The 19996-nt window shown below is 42.7% G+C and overlaps 1 protein-coding gene across 1 annotated transcript in view; it reads right to left on the bottom strand.

Annotated features, from left to right (window-relative positions):
- SV2C (synaptic vesicle glycoprotein 2C) overlaps positions 1–19996 on the bottom strand; it is a 215151-nt gene that overhangs the window by 31894 nt on the left and 163261 nt on the right. Inside the window, exons 5-8 of the mRNA XM_065941270.1 lie at positions 6616–6749; positions 6077–6166; positions 1584–1694; positions 1032–1120 (exon numbers count right to left, since the gene is read on the bottom strand). Of these exons, the coding sequence (XP_065797342.1) occupies positions 1032–1120; positions 1584–1694; positions 6077–6166; positions 6616–6749 (424 nt within the window). The remainder of the gene's footprint in view (positions 1–1031; positions 1121–1583; positions 1695–6076; positions 6167–6615; positions 6750–19996) is intronic.

Raw genomic sequence — 19996 nt, 5'->3', positions numbered from 1 at the left:
GAGTGATCACACCATCGTGGTTATCCAGGTCATGAGGATCTTTTTTGTATAGTTCTTCTGTGTATTCTTGCCACCTCTTCTTAATATCTTCTGCTTCTCTTAGGTCCATATCATTTCTGTCCTTTATTATGCCCATCTTTGCATGAAATATTCTATTGGTATATCTAGTTTTCTTGAAGAGATCTCTAGTCTTTTCCATTCTATTGTTCTCCTCTATTTCTTTGCACTGATCACTGAGGAAGTCTTTTCTTATCTCTCCTTGCTATTCTTTGGGACTCTGCATTCAAATTTGTCTGGCGCCTTGGCAGGAGGATTCTTTACCACTGAGCCCCCTGGGAAGCCATGACAACTATTTATTGAGCATTTATTTTGTGCCAGGGCCATATATCAGTGAACAAAACAGTTTAAAATCCCTGTTCTCACAGAGCTTCCAGAGGAGGAAGACAGAGCTTTCTTTACTCCTACAGAATGAAAAAGCTTTTTGTCTGTTAGAAGATGACAGAAGGCACAATGGGGAATAATAAAGCTGAGAAGAGAACAGGGAATCTGAAGGGGACTGAGATTTAAATAGGTTTAAATAGCCTGCAGTTTTAAATAGGTACTTGGGGGGGTATCACTGAGAAGGCGGCATAGGAGGAAAGCCTCAAAGGAGGAGAGAAATGAGTGGTCATGTCTGGGGGCAGGGCACAGATGGTCCATGTTCAAGAAAGTTCTGGCACATTGGAGGAAGAACAAAGAGGCCAGTGGGGATGGGCTCCGCCAATGAGGAGAGAGTGGAGAAATCATGGGAGCAAATCGTCCTTGGTCTTATAGAACTTTCCAAACACTGTTGGTTTTGCCACCCCAGCTTTATGACAACATAAATAAAATGATTGCTTGATAAAAACTGTAACTGTTAGCAAATCTAAAATGAAAAAATAACCCTAGAGTTAACAGCATCACACAGTATAAGAGAAGAAAGCAGCGAGGTTGGGAAATTACAGTATGGAAATTTAAAGATTTCGTTCACCAAAAATGTAAGGATCACTTACCCAAAGGACAGCGTGAACCACACAATCGTGAGTTTTATGGTATTTTCCCTGACTGGGTAGGTGAAACATCTCATAAAAGTCAACCAAATCTGTGAAATATCAGAGAGTTAGTTTTCTTATGCCAGTCCCTAGGCAACTCTACTTCCCAATCAACCCCCTCTGACAAATTATAAAAAAATGTTGCGTTTTCTTTGGGCTGGGTTCATTTGGACTTAAAATGTAAAAGCTAAAGGCTACAGGAAACGAAATGCTGGGATTTGCATTTATCAGCTTCCAACAGACAAAGTGACTCGAGATGTTGGTGTACCCCGTCACTGGTAGGACTCCTTGTTTCACACCATCCCTCCCCCCGCCCCAAAAAGCAACGTCTTGGCTACCCCGCTGATCGCTGTTAACTCTAGGGGATCCCATTACCTGGTCCCACACCAGGAGTCAGGTGCCCTGGGCAGGAGGGGGAGGAACCCCACTCCCGGGGCGGATTCTGTCAACCCTGTTTCTGACTAACCCCAAGCGACACGCTGGGCCGCGAGTCAGGGCGGGCTGGGTACTTACTCCCTGCAGTTCCGTGCGGACGCGAACAAAGCACCTCCGGTACCACGTTCCCGTGTCGCTCTCAATTTCAATCAGCTCATCTATCTGTCTGGGGGTTTTGATTCTGTTTACCTGTAAGGCGCAACAGAGGGCAAAGTGCTGAGTTCTTGTCTCTGAAGTTGTAGAGTTTAGGCTTACAATTTGTTTTTAAAGGAGTGAAAGTTGACTCCAACTAAAAGGAAGCAGGTGTTTGATACATAAGCAGGTATCCATAAATATGAGACCACTGGTGTCAGTATACAGACTCAAAGGCACCTAAAAGAACTGAATAAAGAATGAATGAGAGGATGAATACCATAAAGAAGAGAGGAAGAGTACGTAGTAATGGAATTAAATGAAACAAAATGCCCTTCTCTGAATCACGACTAAAAAGGCACACACTGGGAGGTGGGGAGGGAAGGATTGGGAGTTTGGGATTAGCAAACTATGACAAAGAGAATGGATAAACAACAAAGTCTGTGCACAGCACAGGGGAGTGTATCTTGTGAAAAGCCGTAATGGAAAAGGACGCGATAAAGAATGCATGTGCATGTATAACTGAACCCCTCTGCTGTAGAGCAGAAATGAACACAGCACTGTAAACCAACTCCATCTCAATAAAATAAACTTAAAGGCACACACTAGCAGCTAAAACCCCAGATAGAGTCACTTGTGGATTAAGAATTACTTTGCTTAGACAAAAGTGACTCAACACACCTTTTTTAGGAACTTACTTACTTGATGAATTTGGCCCCTAAACAGAGTTCTTAGAGCTTTCCCATGTCACTTCCATTCCTGACTCTCTCTTCCTTCTCTCAGAGCCAAATAGTGTGTGTTGCAGTCATGTCTGACTCTTTGCAACCCCATGAAATGGGCTGCCATTTCCTCCTCCAGGAGATCTTCCTGGCCCAGGGATCAAACCCATGTCTCCTGCATTAGCAGGCAGATTGTTTATCCCTCGCATCACCTGGGAAGCCCAAACCCACAGTGACTAGTCTCCAAATACCCACAGGTGACCTTAAGGTGAGGTCCAGTGAATGAGTTTAAATTGCAAGCATCAACACTGACTCTTCAGTGACAGAAGGGGAACAATGATGGATGTACAGCCTGTATCCATGACTTAAGCTAGCCTCCTTTTCCTAAGGAAAAGAGCCAAGGGTCAGGAGAAGCAATACTTTCAGCACAGAGAATGAAGCCTGAAAAGGGGGGGGGGGGGAAAGGGAAGCATTTTTCCTTTATGGACCTATCCCATCTTACCTTGTTAATCAAAATCTACCTGCTTTTGATGAACCTGAGAGAGGACACAGAATTGTGCACACATGCTATCCCTCCCAGGGATAACATCTGAATAGATCTTTCTGGAGAGACTGCCAACAACTGAAGCAGTACTTCCACTGCACAAATCCAGGTACCAAGACTGGCTTTTGACAGAGGTTTGAGGACCCTCGGGATCTTTCAAATTATACCAGATGGGCAGTAGCCTCTCCCTGGCTATGTAAACAAAGGTGTCTGTATTGAGTGACGATGATGTCTGAGTTAAAAGCAGGATTCCAAATAGGGTCAGCTACAAACCATTCATTATTTTGAGGCACTCTAGAGTTTTGTTTTCTTCTTAAATCACAGGGGTATTCCTTTTTTTTTTTTTTTTAAGATAACATCACTGACTCAATGGACATGAACTTGAGCAGGTTCCAGGAGATAGCAGAGGACATGGAAGCCTGGCATGCGGCAGTCCATGGGGTCGCAAAGAGTTACACATGACTTAGCGAATGAACAACAAATTCTTGGACATGACTTAGCGACTGAACAACAAATTCTTTTTTTGTACTGAATGAAAGATTCATTGAATTCTATAGTGTTTTACAATTTTCAAAAGTTTCACGAAGATGATTTCATATAATCCCATAATAATTCCTTTTTTTCCCTCCTACCTCTTTACTGTCCTTCTCTCCACTCCCTTCTCCCCACTGGCAACCACTAGTTTGGTCTCTATGTCTGTGAGCCCATTTCTGTTTTGTTATATTCCCTAGGTTGCTGTGTTTTCTTAGATTCCACATAAAAGTGGTATACAGTGTTTGTCTTTCTCTGTGAATTATTTCATTCAGCACAATGCCCTCCAAGTTCATCCATATTGCTGTAAATGGCAAAATTTTATTCTTCTTTATGGCTGAGTAATATTCTACTGTTTATAATATCATCTTCTTTATCCATTCGTCTGCTAATGAACTCTTAGACTGCTTCTACATCTCGGCTATTATAAATAATGCTGTGAGCAATGGATTGCATGGGTTCATGTATCTTTTCAAATTAACGTTTTTGAGTTTTTTCGGATGGATACCCAGGAGTGGGATTGTTAGGTCATATGGTAGCTCTATTTTCAGTTTTTTGAGGAATCTCCCTACTGTTGTCCACAGTGTTTTCACCGATTTACATTTCTCACCAGCAATGTATAAAGGGTCCCTTTTCTCCACATTCTCACAAACATTTGTTATTTGTGTTTCATTGATGAAGGCCATTCTGACTCAATATGTTACTTTTGAGAGGCTTCTTCTCCACTCATTAATGTTTGTTTGTTTGTACATTCTTTCATCGGCACCCATGGGAGCCAGGACCGGTACTGGACCCAGGAGATGCAATCCTAAAGCATCGTGCTCTCTAAGCATTTGCCATTAAATTAGAAAGTATCCCAGTGGAAATCTACATCAGATGGGAGAGACACACTGTACAGAACACCCGAGCTGACCTGGGAGTGACAGAGAAGACTTGATGGGCTGTGGAACTTGAGCTGGAGATTACGGAGAAGCATGTCATTTGCCATGTGTATCAGCTATTTGCAGGGCATACCAAGGGGGAGGAATACGACACGCAAACACCCACAGGTGTAAGAGAAAAGACTGTGTTGGAAACCGCAATGACTCTGTGACTCCTGAAGCATGGCGCAAGGGCAGAGAGTAGGGAGGGCTGAACCAATCAGTGCAATAAGGGTAGACAGTAAGAGACAATGATGAGAGAGATTTAGGATGGAGAATAACAAGACAGACTGGATTTTTTGGACATCATAGAGATAAAGGAAAGAAAGAAACAGGATAGTTTTCAGGGGTCTAGTTTTGGTGGTGCTGGTGGCACTTGCTGATAAGTCTTCGGACAAAGAAGAGATTTGGAGACTCTTCAGGTGAGAAGTTCAGATTTAGAAATTCAGAATTTGAAGGGCCTCTAGTACACAGGAGTATGGCCACAAAGCCCTTCAACATGTATGTCTGGAGCTCAGATTGTCCATTTGAAGAAAGAGATATGGGAAGTAGCTGAGATCAGCTAAGGAGAATGTGAATGACTTAAAAGAGAAGTTTGCTGCAAACAACGTCCTGAAAAACAGCATTCAAATTAGGTACACAGGAAGAAGACCTTTGAGGAAGGCATGTGGATTCACCGTGTTGTAGATATAATAAGAAAAAAATCAAATGTGTCATGGTGGAATCCTGTAATGACTTTGGAAGTCACCCATAAATGATTGAGATGACCCATTCTTTTAGAGTGGTCCCATCTTATTTCCACATAATCTTTATACAGTCAGATTAACATGGATGATCATGAATGAACTTGGTAACTCAGACCTTCTGGAAGAATAAGCAGGTTATCAGGGCAATGAGGTTCTACAGAGGCACCTTCTCAGAAATCTTGGGTAGAGGGTTTATTCTCAACCAGCTGAGATGAGTTAGGTGACATTGAGTATCTACATGACACCTCAAGATTTCTTTTGCCTTATGATCCTTTAGTTTAAATAAACTCTTCCTCTCTAGTGTATCTACTCAAAAGAAGGGTCCACTTAAAGGATTCCAGGTCCTCAATGGTGGACATCCATTATTGATCTTTGTTCCTCCATTACACTGCAGAAAACATTTTTATTAATTAAGAATCTGTGATCATTTGGTGAGAGGCCAGACTGAATTATACCTTCATATTACAAAAAATCCATTTCATATTAAAAATGTAATGAGTCAATAAGTGTCAGGGGATTATCTAATCAGGAACTATTTCACTTATTTTAAGAACTATAACTGATACTGTTGATAAGACCATTGAATATTTTGCTTTTATCACCTTTAAACCTAACTTAGACAAGACAATTTTGGTCTAACTATATGTTGCCTACATCAAAGGATTTAAAAACCACTCTTTTTTATTTTGGTGGAGGTTCTGGGAAAAAAAAAATACTGTCCTTTCCAAAAAATACCATGCATTCAATTTTTTATTAGTTTAGATGAGTTTTCCCATTGAGAATACATTTTGTAACTGGAGGATGGAAGACCATTCCACGCAGAGGAAAAACACATACAACAGCAGTGCAGCAGGTAAAATGGTATGAGATATCGAGGAATGAGTGGCTTCTGCAGTGAGAGAAGAATTTATGACCAGGCCTGTTCAGAAAAGGTTTCTTGGCCTTTGGCATAGAGGACTCTCTGAGAAGCAGTACTCACCGTGAAGACCTTCTCAGGCTGACCCCGTGCTCTCATGTTGGTGTCGTGAATTAACTTCAGAATCATCCAGGCTTCATCATGTTTTCCAACCTAAGAAATATGAGTAGACAGTGAATGGCCAGGAGGTGAAACACACATACTCCCCGATTTTGCAATAACCATGTGGTATTGTCAGATCCCACTGGGTGCAACAGGGCAAATGGTTTAGGTTCATCCCACTGGAAACGCAGACTACCTGGATACCCTGAGTGCAGCAGCAGCTCAAGGAAAAGTGTTTCATTTATAAAACAATAAGGCGCGTTTTCTTCACTGAGGGGAACCACTTGCTTGAGGAGGGACATTAGTGTTTTCAGGCCACGAGGCAGCCTTTTCACATGCTGGCTGTTGAAAGCATGTCTCCATGAAAGCAAACCCTCCATCGTTCTGTAGTAGGAAGGAAAAATGTACCTCCTGAAGAGGCAAACATACTCCCCTCGGATTAAAAGGACCTTGTTTCACTGTCTATGTCTTCCTTGAGTATTTGTGATGAGGAACGTTACCTCCAGCAGGAAGCGTGGGCTTTCAGGCATGAACGTGAGGGCCACCACCGAGGAGACACAAGGGAGCGCGCAGACGATGACGAACACTCTCCAGCTGTGGAACTGGTAGGCTGAGCCCATGCTGAAGCTCCACCCTGGGAGAGAGAGACGGAGCGGTGAGGCAGAGCGAGGACCCCAGTCACGGCGAGCGTCCTCACCTGGACTGATGGCTGGTCAACCCCAGTCATGGCGAGCATCCTCACCTGGACTGATGGCTGGTCAAACCCACGTCACAGTGAGCGTCCTCACCTGGACTGATGACTGGTCAACCCCACGTCACAGTGAGCATCCTCACCTGGAACTCATGACTGGTCAAATCTTACCACCCCCAGGAGAACGAGCTCATCTGGGCATTAGCCACAGTGACCAGCTCAACTTGAAGATGGCCAGTAACAGTGCTGAGAAGAAAGGTGCTTGCAATCAATGCGGGCTGGGGCTGGGGATGGAGGTGCATGTAGGTATTTCTGGACAAGCAAGCTGCAAAGACCAAGGTAAATGAATTTGGGACAGTGCCTTTTCCAGCAGACTCCGGGGCTGGGTATCCCCTGTCTGCTCCTTCAGATTACTCTGGACCCTTGTCTCTGCTGTGAGCCAGGAAATGGCCCTCCGTGGACCACACCAACTGGCTGCCTTGTCCATCAGCTTCCGGTTGGGTTTGAATAATGGAAGCACTGGGAGGAGAACAGAGGGCGGGATTAGGGCTCAGGATGTTTGTTCCCCTTACTCCCTTCTCCCCTCCCCCGGCTGCGTGGAGGTCTGACAGTGTGTGCGCTGGTCCCTGGGAACCTTCTCGTGGAACCACGTCTCTCGTCAGGTTGTGGCAGCCCCACTCTCCTCCTGACCTCTGAGGCACAAGTGAGTGCAGGAGGCCCTTCCACTACTGGCTCCAAGGTGCTTTATTATTCTGTGAGGGTTTCTCTTAACCGTTCCCACACAGCTCTTTTCAGTGACTCCTGCTGAGAGTGACAGGGCTTTCCTGCCAGCACGCTGACCAGCACAATGATTAAGAACTGGCATTGGCCAATGCTTCCACACACACATGCCGTACACTAGATCAAGAGAATTTTAAATTACTAGCTTTTTATTATAATAAAACAAGCAAATGGGATACCAACAGAAATCTCTTCAAGAACTCAAAGAAAACCAATACTTGAATGAATATAAAACGGTTGAAAGCAACATTCCAACCATGATTCTAAAGGAGAAATAATGAAGCATATCAAATCTAATTGAAAACAGAGAAGAGATTTATGGAGGCAGAGATGAATTATGGTGAGGCAAAATTCTAATTTTTGCAATGCCTGGTATTTGGAAGGCTGCTGTGAGCAAAAGTCAGATAGTCTACATTCCATCCCCAGGAGAGCAGTGTAATTATTCACTGTTTGCCTGGGGGCCAAGAGAGATTGTGAAGGTGACATGAGTTTCTCAAGGCCCAGCAGCAGAAGCTATATGCCAGAACCTTCTCCACTGGGGTCTGAGGTGGAATCTTATACCCCCCTGTCCTCATGTCTGTGCTCACTCCTAAACACGGAATCTGTTGATAAATGATGTAAACACCAATGACATGTGACATCAGCCTTAGATTCATGAGCATTTTCCGGGAATTTAATACATGAGGACTCTGTGGACTGCTAAATTAACTACATCGTAAATTGTGGGAGGGGACGTCTACTCTCAATGTTTTCTGTAGCAGAAGTTCAAGCGTCTCAAATATCCAAAATACAGAGGAAATTCTATAATGGAACTAAGAAAACATACCATGTTCACTTCACATTGGATCTGAGAGCTTCACAGAAAGGAATTCTTTTTCAGAAGTGCTGGAGCTGACAGAAACGGGTCTCCCCGTGTGTCTGAGCTCACCTGCTGCTGGCTCCCTCACCCCCTCGGTGCACCTCACCAACATGCTGCCAGCTCTTTGAATGCACAAAGCTTATTTCCATTCTAAGGGCTTTGCCTTATTTCCTAGGAAGCCCAGCCTTGCATTGAAAGGATAGTGGCTGTAGGTCATCCAGCCTTTGTAAGAGTGTTGAAGTGAGAGACTGTTCAGTATTTCTTGTCCTCAGTGAAGTCCCCTCAGGGTCTTTGCATTTGACATTTTCTGCGCCTGAACTACTCTGAGCAGGCACACGTGGATGCCTCCTTTGTACTTTCCAGGTCTCAGTTGAAGGTCATTTCTTCAGAGAGGCCCCAACACTCAATTCCACTTTTATCCTCAAGGCCCGTCTTATTGTCTCTACAGCACTTACCATTATGTAAAGCTGTGTATTCACTGATTTGTTTATTTGTTTACCATCTATCCCTTTCCACACCATGAAAGCAGAAATTCTGCTTTTGTTGTTCATCAATATCTCTTCAGTGCTTTTAGCAAGTCCTGGTCCATAGGAAGTAATCTTTAAATATTTGTTAAGCAAATGCACACACACACACACACACACACACACACACACACATGCACATGCATACCCTTTTGTGTGTCTGCATGTATACATGAGCATATACAGGATCACTGCAGGCTACTAAGACATTAATTACTCAGGTTTTCTTTTGAACATTTTTTTCTGAATCTGCACTGAACAACAAAACAACCCTGATTTACTTTTTCAGTTAAATTTGCAGTTTGTATCCAGTAAAATTCATTCATACTTTTTAAACTGCATTATTCTGTGAGTATGATAAATGTCAGCATCGTGTACTCATCATCATAATCAGGATACAAACTGTTCCATCACCCCGAAACATTCCTTCCTGCTGCCCCTGTGGAGTCAACCCCTCCTCAAAGCCTAACCCCTGGCAATCATTGGTCTGCCCTCCATCCCTATAATTTTGCACAATGTCATATAAATGGATTTATATTATATGCATCTTTTAAAATCTGGCTTCTCACACTTAGCATAAGGCATCTGTGCAGATTGTTTCTCGTATTAATAGATTGCTCCTTTTCATTGCACAATAACATTTCATTTGTATGAATATTTCATATGGTTGCCCACTCACCAGCTGAAGGACAGCTGGAATTTCTCCATTTTTAGGGGATTATAAATAAAGCTGTTATAAATATTTCAGACAGGTTTTTGTGTGTCCCAAAGTTTTCCTTTCTCTTGGATAAATATCTAAGAGCAGGCAAATTAAGTCATTTAATTAGCTTAGCTTTATAAGAAATTGTCAAACTATTTTCCACAGTGGCTGTACCATTTTACCCTCCTAACACTAGTGTTGATGCTTTTGAACTGTGGTGTTGGAGAAGACTCTTGAGAGTCCCTTGGACTGCAAGGAGATCCAACCAGTCCATCCTAAAGGAGATCAGTCCTGGGTGTTCAATAGAAGGACTGATGCTGAAGCTGAAGCTCCAATACTTTGGCCACCTGATGCAAAGAACTGACTCCTTTGAAAAGACCCTGATGCTGGGAAAGATTGAAGGCAAGAGGAGAAGGGGACGACAGACGATCAGATGGTTGGACGGCATTGCTGACTCAATGGATATGAGTTTGAGTAAACTCCAGGAGTTGGTGATGGACAGGGAGGCCTGGTGTGCTGCAGTCCGTGGGGTCACAAAGAGTTGGACACGACTGAGTGCCTGAACTGAACCGAACCACTAATGTATGAGAGTTCCAGCTGCTCCACACACTTTCTACCACTTCTTTGTTAGTTTTTTTTTTGGGGGGGGGGGTAAGTTTGGGCCATTCTATATGTGAGAAGTGGCATCTCATCATGGTTTTAATTTGCACTCCCCTGATGTCTAGTGATACCTTAATTTACTCTCTGTTCATTCATTCATACTTTTATTGAGTGCCTCTCTGTGTCAGTCACAGTGCTGAGATGTGGAGGCTAACACTTATTCCCTGCCCTCAACGAGTCAGAGTCCAAAAGAGGAGGCGGATGTATTAACAGACATGATAAATAGTATGATTCATGCTAGAACAGGCTCTGAAAAGGGTAGAGGGCATACAGAAGGGACAGAGGTATCAATCCCAAGGAGTCTTCTCTTAAGAGCCAAATTTCTTGTCTGATTCAGGTTTGTGAACACAGAGAGCAAATTCTTAAACTTCTAACATTCAAGTGAGAGATACAGTTCAAATCAGTACCAAAGAAGTAGGTGAGACCAGCCAACACTAACTGTGCCATGCCTGACCCCCAACTCCCTTCTACTACATGCCAGTCCTCTGACTTGGAGAGAGGAGGAGAGTCCTCGACCCGAGTGCAAGTCTCAGAAGGGGAGCTCACCCCTTCTTGCCCTTCTGGATCTGCCCTGGACTAGGGGAGCGGGAGACTGATGGGTGACCTTCTGGGGCCTGAGTGAGGGACCGACAGAGTGAGGCTTTTGAGAAATGACCCTGCAGATGCTTTGTAAAACTAAAATACCACTATCAAGATTAAACGTGAATGAAAGAATAATGGAGTGAGACCCTGGCTGCCGTAACTCCTCAGCCATGAATTCTCAGGATCCCTCCTCTCCAGCTCCATTTCAAGATGAGTCACACTTGCATTTGCGAGGGACGCAAAGCTCAAACCACAGACATCAGGAAGTGGGGAGCCATCAGTGTGGAGTGAGTGAAGGAACAGACCGTGATATGAACCACATGCAACTGGGAAAGTGGTTGTTGCTTTAGGATATTCAGCCACACTTAGTAAAACGGATCCTTTTCTTCATGTTGGCACTATGCCTTTTTTGTCTTACCCCCCTCCAAAAAAAAAAAAAATTCTTGCAGAGACGGTGGTTCTAATTGTCCTCTGGACTTTGTTTAAAAATACCTATTAAAATGTCATACTGAGGGATTTCTTTATACATAATGTAAATTGCATGCAAGGAAGGACCTCAATTAGGGTATTACAGAAAGCAGTGACTGCACCGCGCTAGTCAATGCAGCACTAATAAGAGTGTTCTGTGTCTTGCATGATAATCAAGGCCATTTACCAGGCTCAAGCTGATGCGCTCTGGGACTGCAGAAACCAGCTGCCTTCCCAGCTGCCTGACCATCTGAAATCTTTCAAGGTGCCAAGACAGAAGTGTGGGGCGCATGGAGAAGAACGCTGGCTTTCATGTTCTTTTCTCGGTTCTCTCCCTGAGTGTGGGTGAATTAGCACCCACTCTGTTGACTCACATTTGGTTGCTAGTTATCTGATATGATCAATGATCCAGTGTTTGGTAACAAGGTAGATTTTTAGGGATAAAACACAGATCCAATGTTCTAAAACATTAATTAATATTAATAAAAATAAATATTATAGGTCAGATCACTTTTCAACAGCTAAGAATGAAATCACTTATAATTATGTGTCAGTGGTGTTAACTCACAAGGCACATCGCCAACTAAAGTTCTCTTTGGAAAAGTGGCTCCCAAATCCATTTTTCTCAAGTGGTCAATAAGCGCAGGAAGCGAACAAGGATCAGATGAGTTTCTGCTTTCATCCTTATAGAAATAAAATGCTATCCCCTTAACCTGTCAGTGGTTTAAAGTATAAACACTGTCTAATCAGCATGAAACATTAGTCCTCAGCTAGAAACTTAGACTGTCATGCATCTAGCATCATCTGTGACGTCGTAAGATTTAACCAGGTGCAGCTGGACAGTTCTTGTGGCCAATATCAGCAAAGATTTTTCTCATTTGTTAAAAAAAAAAGTGGGTGGAGGCAGGAAAACGTGAGGATGAGCGAAATAGTTAAATAAACTATGGTACAACCATGCTATGGAAGACCATATAACTACTGGCAAAGAATGAGGCAGATCTGTCTGAACTGATTTTGGAACTGTCCAAGTTACACTGCTCAATGCGTTCTTTTCAAAACAGTGTCAATAGTAGTGGTTTCACTTTTATATACACATAAACTGTATCATTATATCTAGAATACAAGTGGGAGGAAAAGACACCTAACCACTTTACATGGCTATTCAAGGTAGGGAGTGGGAGCTCTTAGGGGCCTTTTGCATTGGCATTATTTAATTTTTGAGTTTTGTATCACCTTGTACTACTTTTAACACAAAGGGGGTAAAAACCTTTTCAAAGAGTTGCAAGCCTTTGGTTTTTCTGAAATGTAAGGTCCTATGGGAGAAGAGAGAAGACAAGGAAACTAGAATGACTGCCATGACACTATTCAGCATTCACACCATTTTCAGAACTACACTAACGTTAATTGTGATTGTGAGGCATCCAACTGGCAGGGCTCGTTTACGGGGAGCAGTGAGGAAGTGCCCCAGTGTCTCTGAGTAGGAAAGGAAATGATACTTACAGACTTTTCATCTTTAGAACTGTACCCACTTGTAGGTTGACTGAATTCTCAGGCCAAGGCCAGTTACGTGTCAAACAGTAATAGCACGAGCGCCACTGCCGACAGGGATGCATACAGCAGTCTCACTGCTCACACACACACACACACACACACATACACACACACACACACACGCACACAGACCTGGCTAGGGTCTGCCTGCAGTACATAGTCATGCCTCTAAGAAGAGAGAGTCAGTTCAACTGGATTTCCACATTTGAGGGGGATGGCCCAAGGGGATCCATCTGTAACAGCTGGCCCACGCAACAAGCTGAACTTTCCTACTAGTTTTCTCTATTTCCAAGCTCTGGTCCTACCATTTAGAATGTACAGAGCCAGTGGTAAACAGCAGGAGGAAGTTAGATCCTGGCCCTGGTTCCTGAGTCTGGCTTGTGATCCTCAGCCCACTTTTAAAGAAGCCAGCTTCCTGATAGCTTTTGCAACACAGACATTCATGGGCTTATTTTTCAGGGTGGATCTGCTGTGAGTGCGCCAAAGATGAAAAGAAAGAATGAGAGGACCTTTCCAGAAAGAGTTCCTGGTAAAAGCATGTAAGACTCATTCAAGCGTGATGCTTTCCAAGCTTCACTGACTGAAATAAGTCCGAAGGCTTAAAAAAAACCTGACAGCATTGTGTGTGTGTGTGTGTGTGAGACAGAGAGAGAGAGAGAGAGAGAGATGTGAGTATGTGTCTGTTTCAAACAAAGGTCCTTTGGAATCTCCTTTTGTAGACAGATAATAATATAGTACTAGTATAATGATAATGTAGGTCAATTAAAATTTTATCAAAGATTTTCATAAAAATATACACCACAATAGCCTATAGGATAGTCAAATCTTGACTATATACAAATGAAGCTTATATCATAAATGCATATAAAGGCAGCTCATTACTCTGTAAATACACATTGAATATATTTCATATTTATTACCTTATAGCACATATAGGCACACATTAACTTTCCTTCTCTATTTTACTTACATAAATATTTATTTAAAAGAAACTGTATATGTTTAGAAACATATTAATACATAAATGCTTACATAAGCTGATGTTCATGGACAAATAATAAATTAACTGTATTCATTTTGTGAACAGACATTGTCTTAGGAAACCAAAAAGTGAACAAAAATAAATATTGGGAATTACGTTGGTCGAAAAATTGGACTAACAGAGTCTAAAGCCCATGAGGGGGCTAAGGTTCTAAGATCTTGTGCCTGTACCAGATGAAGTCACAGGAAAACCTCTCCTGAGTATAGATCCATGGTAAGAAATGGAACACTTTCAAAACTGAACATAACAAAACAAACTTGTAAATCACAGTTTGTACTGATACATGTGCCCAAAGCTTGGTAGAAAACTCATAGCAAAGTGACACCTACTCCCTATATTAGCAAATCAATCTGCTTTCAAATTAGTTGTCCTTATAATACTATTTTCCCCCCAAAATTAGAAAAACATACATACAACTTCATGGCCCCTATTCTATTTCAGATGAAAATTTCCTTTTGTTCTTTGCACATGGTGTCAGCAAAATTTTGCTCATGATCAACAAAAGCTCTCTCTTCCTTCCCAGCAGATTTTTAATGACAGAGCACAGAAATGCTCAAGGAACCCATCCTTAGAAGACAGTTTTTCTCCCCTGGTTGGGGATGAGGAAGGGGTTGTAATATTTCCCGTGTTATGACAACAGAGGTCAGCCCGAGTGTTCTCTGTTGCGGGTGCCAAAGGTCACCCTCATACATCTCCACTAACTGCTGGCCTCTCTACCTGCTCCTGTTTTTCTAGCCCTGTTTCTTGCCTTGTAGCCTCTCATCCAGAACAAATCATTTAACACTTGACAAGCGAAACAGCTGCTTAGCTCACGATTCAGGCCCCAAATGGCCCTTAGAGCTTTGTCATTTATGTTGAAAAAATTCCCTTTGCATTGGCTAGGAAACACATGTGATCACAGTGACCGAGGACCTCAGAAAGAGGACATAACATCGTGCTCCCAGGCACATTAAATGGAAGCATGACTCGGGAGAGTCCACCCCATGAGCCCCACAGCCGGACACTGCTCGCTTGCATCCAGCTCAATCCCACCCCGAGAAAAGCCTACTGATCATCTCAAGTTCCTGATGTTCACGGGCATCAGATGTTCATGAAAGACCCCAGCCCGAGAGGAGACAATCAACCCTCCTTCCTTACAGCTTTCCAGACCAGGAACGTGGGTGCCAGCCCCTACTTCCCGCTATCTCTGTGTCTAGTCAATCACTGAGATATAGGATGCTATTTTCTGTATTTCTCCTAAAGCTGCCTCTTTCTTTCCACCTCTGCTTTAGTCCAGGCCCTCATCCACTGCCAGGTCACACTCACAGGATGATCTGCAGCTGACATGGGTCCACAGGGCCGTGTCCACGGCTGCAATGCTGAAGCATGCCTGCCACAATTATGCCCTGAGTCCCGCGCCGTGGACCTCTCCACGGGCCAGCGGCAGAAAGGTCTGCCTGGCCCAGCAGGGGTCAGGACCTGGCTCCACTGCTTTGGCTTTCTTTTGCTCTGACCTGGCAAGGCCCTGTCATTACATGATTTCAGTGTCACCTCTCCTTTTTCTTCTATGAACATATATTAATTTTTAAAATTAGGTATAGCTTATGTACAATATTATACAAGTTTCAGGTGTATAACATCGTGATTCACAATCTTTAAAGGCTACATTCCATTTTTAGTTGTCATAAAATACTGTCTATATTCCCTCTGCTGCACAATATATCCTTGTAGTTTATTTATTTTATACACAGTGGTTTGTATCTCCTAAAACTCTACTTGTACCTTGCCCTTCCCCGCTTCCCTCTCTCCACTGGGAGCCGCTAGTTTGTTCCCTCTGAGCCTGTTTCCATTTTGTTATATTCACTAGTTTGTTTAATTTTTTAGATTCAACATATAAGTGATATAATGTAGTAGTTGCCTTTCTCTGCAAATAGGAAAACACTATTTATGGCTTAGTAGTATTTTATTGTATACATATACTACATCTTCTGTATCAATGCATCTATTGATGAACACTTAGGTTGCTTCTATATCTTGTCTATTGTAAATAACGCTACTGTGTACATTTGGGGTGCATCTATCTTTTTGAAATAATTGTTTTCTTCAGATATACACCCGGGACTCGAATCACTGGGTCATATGGTGTTTCTATTTTCAGTTTTTTTGAGAAATCATCACACTGTCTTCCACAGTGGCTGCACCAATCTACATTCCCATCAGCAGTGTACAGTTGTCTCTGCTCCCTCATCAGCATTTGCTATTTGAATACCACCTCTCTTTAACAGAGCTTTCAATCAGCTTCCAAACTGCCTAGCCTAGTCTAACTTTCATATATCTTCAAAAGAGCTTTCCACGAGAAAAACTGAATCACAAATTCACTTACAGCTTAAAACCTTTCAGTGATTCTCCACTGGTCCTTGAGTGGTTCTCCATAAGACGAGATTCTTTTGTGTGGCCACAGGGCCCTCCAACACTGGGTTCCTGCCCACCTCTCCCTCCTCATTCCTCAGAAGTCCCTCCTTCCATCCTTTGCTACCTGCTGTGCAACATCTGTGAATCTTAACCCCTCCCCATCCTTGTCAGTTTGGAGAACTCTTAAACTTCAGTCTTCTAGTAACCAAGTAGAGAGGACCATCCTTCGTAAATTCTCATAGACACATTAAAAAGTACTCACTTCCCCCACTGAGCTATCTTGGGATCCTGTGAAGTCCCATGGTGCCCGACACCGAGAAAAGTCACAATAGAGAGTGGTCCTTCGTTTGTAAGTCTGTTCCTGGAGGGCAGGGACCATGTCTTATTCATCTTTTGTACAAAATATGGCAAAGAATCATCACTTGACAAATACTTCTTTAATTAATTTATAAAGAGCCTGTTCTTCGATTCCTTTAAAATTAGAGAGTTTGCCTAATACCTTCAAAAGTGATTTTTTGGAAACATAATACTATATTGCCTAATTTCCAAATATGTGGAGTTTTGTTCTTTTGTAACTGATTTCTAGCTTAATTTCCTTGTGGAAGGAGATCATGCTTGGTGGTTTTTTGAAATATGTTGGAACTGCTTTACAATAGTGTGTGGTCCATTTTCATTTTTCTAGCTTTATTGAGGTATGGGTAGACAGTTTAAAAATGTATATATTTAAGGTATACAATGTATATATTTAAGGTATACAATGTATATATTTAAGGTATACAACGTGACAGTTAGATATATGTACAGCTTGTGAAATGATTACCATAATCAAGTTAATACACATTTACTCACATTTAAGATCTACCCAGCACATTTCAAGTACACAATGCAGAATCATTCTCTCTTGTCACTGTGGCACATACAGAAGTACGGTCACATTAGATCCTCAGAACTTATTCATGTTATAAGTTTGTACACTTTGCCAGTGTCTCTTCATTTTCCCCAGTCTCTCATGTTACATCCTGACAACAGCTAGATGGAAAGGGGGCTTCCCCCTAGAGCAATGTATATATTTTCTTTTGGACAAATGTAACAATTCCCCCAAACAAGCTGGACTTCCTTTGGAAAAATAAAACTGGCAAGAGTTAATATACTAATATGTAACTCAGGCACTTCTTACCTGTTTAAAGCATGTTTTATACAGATTGTTTGAAGATAAAACACAGCAACTGAAATCAGTTCAATTGTTGGCAGAAACCCAATTCACTCTTGCCCATCCCTGATTTATGACCCTGCAGGAGACATATAAAGGCTATTTCTCCTCATCTGCTGCCCCCTTCCCCTTCCCCTTTGTTTCAAAATGTCAGGCATCCACCCAGAGTTACATTTCACCTTTGCTCTCTGCAAAGGATGACTGCTTGGGTCATTAATCTTGGCCCAGAAAGAAGTTCCTCGCTGCTACCAACTGGGGAAATGATGGTCCTGGTGCATCCCAGGGAATGGTTTTCTAGGGCTATGGCGCCACAAAAATCAAACCCAGAGTGACTGAGTTTGGGATGAGCGCACCTTCTCTGTTGTTAGGAGAAAGGACGTGATAACTCAGAGCGCTCGAGGTGATAGAGCACCAGAGCACAAGCAGACCACGGCCCAGCAGAGGGGCCGGCACACCAGCTCTGACCGGGACACTGGTACCAGCACCGACAGATTCCCACATGGGCTGCCCTTCTCCTCACGATGTCACACCCGCTCTCATTACAGCTGTGGGAAAGGGTGGGAAGCTCTGAGGATCAACTGAAGCCTCCTAGGGGGACACAGACAAAGTGCATTCAAGGCTGTAGGAGATTCCAGGATATTTATAGCACGCTTGCCATGTGCTGGGCACCTCACACACATCATCTTGTTTAATACCTCAATGGTCTTGTTTTCCCAGCCAGCCCCACTCCTATCCCCACTCCAGGGTAGCCAGATAAATCAGGTCACAAGTCAAATCTGACCTAAGATTTTTTAGTATAAATATGTCCCATGCAACATTTGGGATATACTTACATGAAAAAATTATTTGCCATTTCAAATAATTTCAAAATTATTCGATTTTACTTTTTAAAAATTCAAGTAAGTTGATTTGCAATGTTGTATTAGTTTCAGGTATACAACACAGTGATTCAGTTAGACATAAATATGTATCTCTTCTTTTCAGATTCTTTTCCCTTATAGGTCATTACAAAATATTGAGTATAGTTCCCTGTAGGTCCTTGATGATTATCTAGTTTATATATATTTTCGTAGTGTGTATATGTGAATCTAACCTAATTTATCTATATATATATATATATTACAGGAATGTGTATATGTTAATCTAGTCTCCTGATTTATCCTTCATCTCTTACTGCTTTTTGGTAAGCATAAGTTCGTTTTCTATGTCTGTGGGTTTGTGAAAGTCACATTAACTAGGTACCCGAGTTGCATTGTTATTTGCTAAATCTGGTAATCATACCTCAGGAGACATTTGGCAATGTCTGGAGACGGTCTTGAATACCATGAGCTTGGAGGAGGAGGGGTATTCCTGGCATCTAGCGGGTGGAGACCAGAGATGCGGCTAATATCTTATGCAATAAACAGGACCGCTCCTCCACCCCCAGAGGATTACCCAGCTCAAACGTCAGTAGCACCTACGATGAGATCCTGCTGTAGTCACTGTGCCCATCTGTGGTACAAATACCCAAAGTTAATGTAGAGAGAATAAGGATATTATAAAGCTGGTTTTCAAACAGAGCTGTGAAAACTGACTTCAGAAGACTTTAGATCTCATTCTTGTATGAATGCAGTTTGTTTTTACATTGGTTTTTGTTGGTAAGTTATAAGCTCTTTTTTTGCTATGAAATTAACCTATAGGGGTTGTCATTTTTTTCTCCTCACCTACTTTGAAACACACGCTAAAGAACAAGTAAAGCTGGCACATTGTAAGAACAGAGGAGAGTTTTGTTCCCTTGGGGTCTTGGCAGAGGGCAGCATTATCCATCAGACGCTTTCTGATAATGCCTGCAGCATATAAATGCCTATTACACAAAAACGTAACAACCATCTGTCTTCTATGGGGCCTCCTGGCGGACCAGCGGTAAGGAATCTGCCTGCCAATGCAGGAGATGCAGGTTTGATCCCTGGGTCAGGAAGATCCCCTGAAGAAGGAAATGGCAACCCACTCCAGCATTCTTGCCTGGAGAATCCCATGGACAGAGGAGCCTGGTGAGTTACAGTCCATGGGGTCGCAAAGAGTCAGACATGACTGAGTGACTAACCACACACACACACACACACACACACACACACACACACACACACACACACACACACACACACACACACCTGGTGAGTTACAGTCCATGGGGTCGCAAAGAGTCAGACATGACTGAGTGACTAACCACACACACACACACACACACATACACACACACACACACACACACACACACACACACACACACACACACACACACACACACACACACACACACACACACACACACACACACACACACACACACACACCCTGTGACCCAGAAATCCTACACCTGGGTATCTATCCAAGAGAAATGACAATCAAGCAGAGCTGAAGCTGCTCAGAAGTCTTGTACAGGG

The sequence above is a fragment of the Muntiacus reevesi genome, chromosome 7 (assembly GCF_963930625.1).
Source record: "Muntiacus reevesi chromosome 7, mMunRee1.1, whole genome shotgun sequence".
Lineage (NCBI taxonomy): Eukaryota > Metazoa > Chordata > Mammalia > Artiodactyla > Cervidae > Muntiacus > Muntiacus reevesi.
This window is presented reverse-complemented; position numbering and strand designations above follow the sequence as displayed.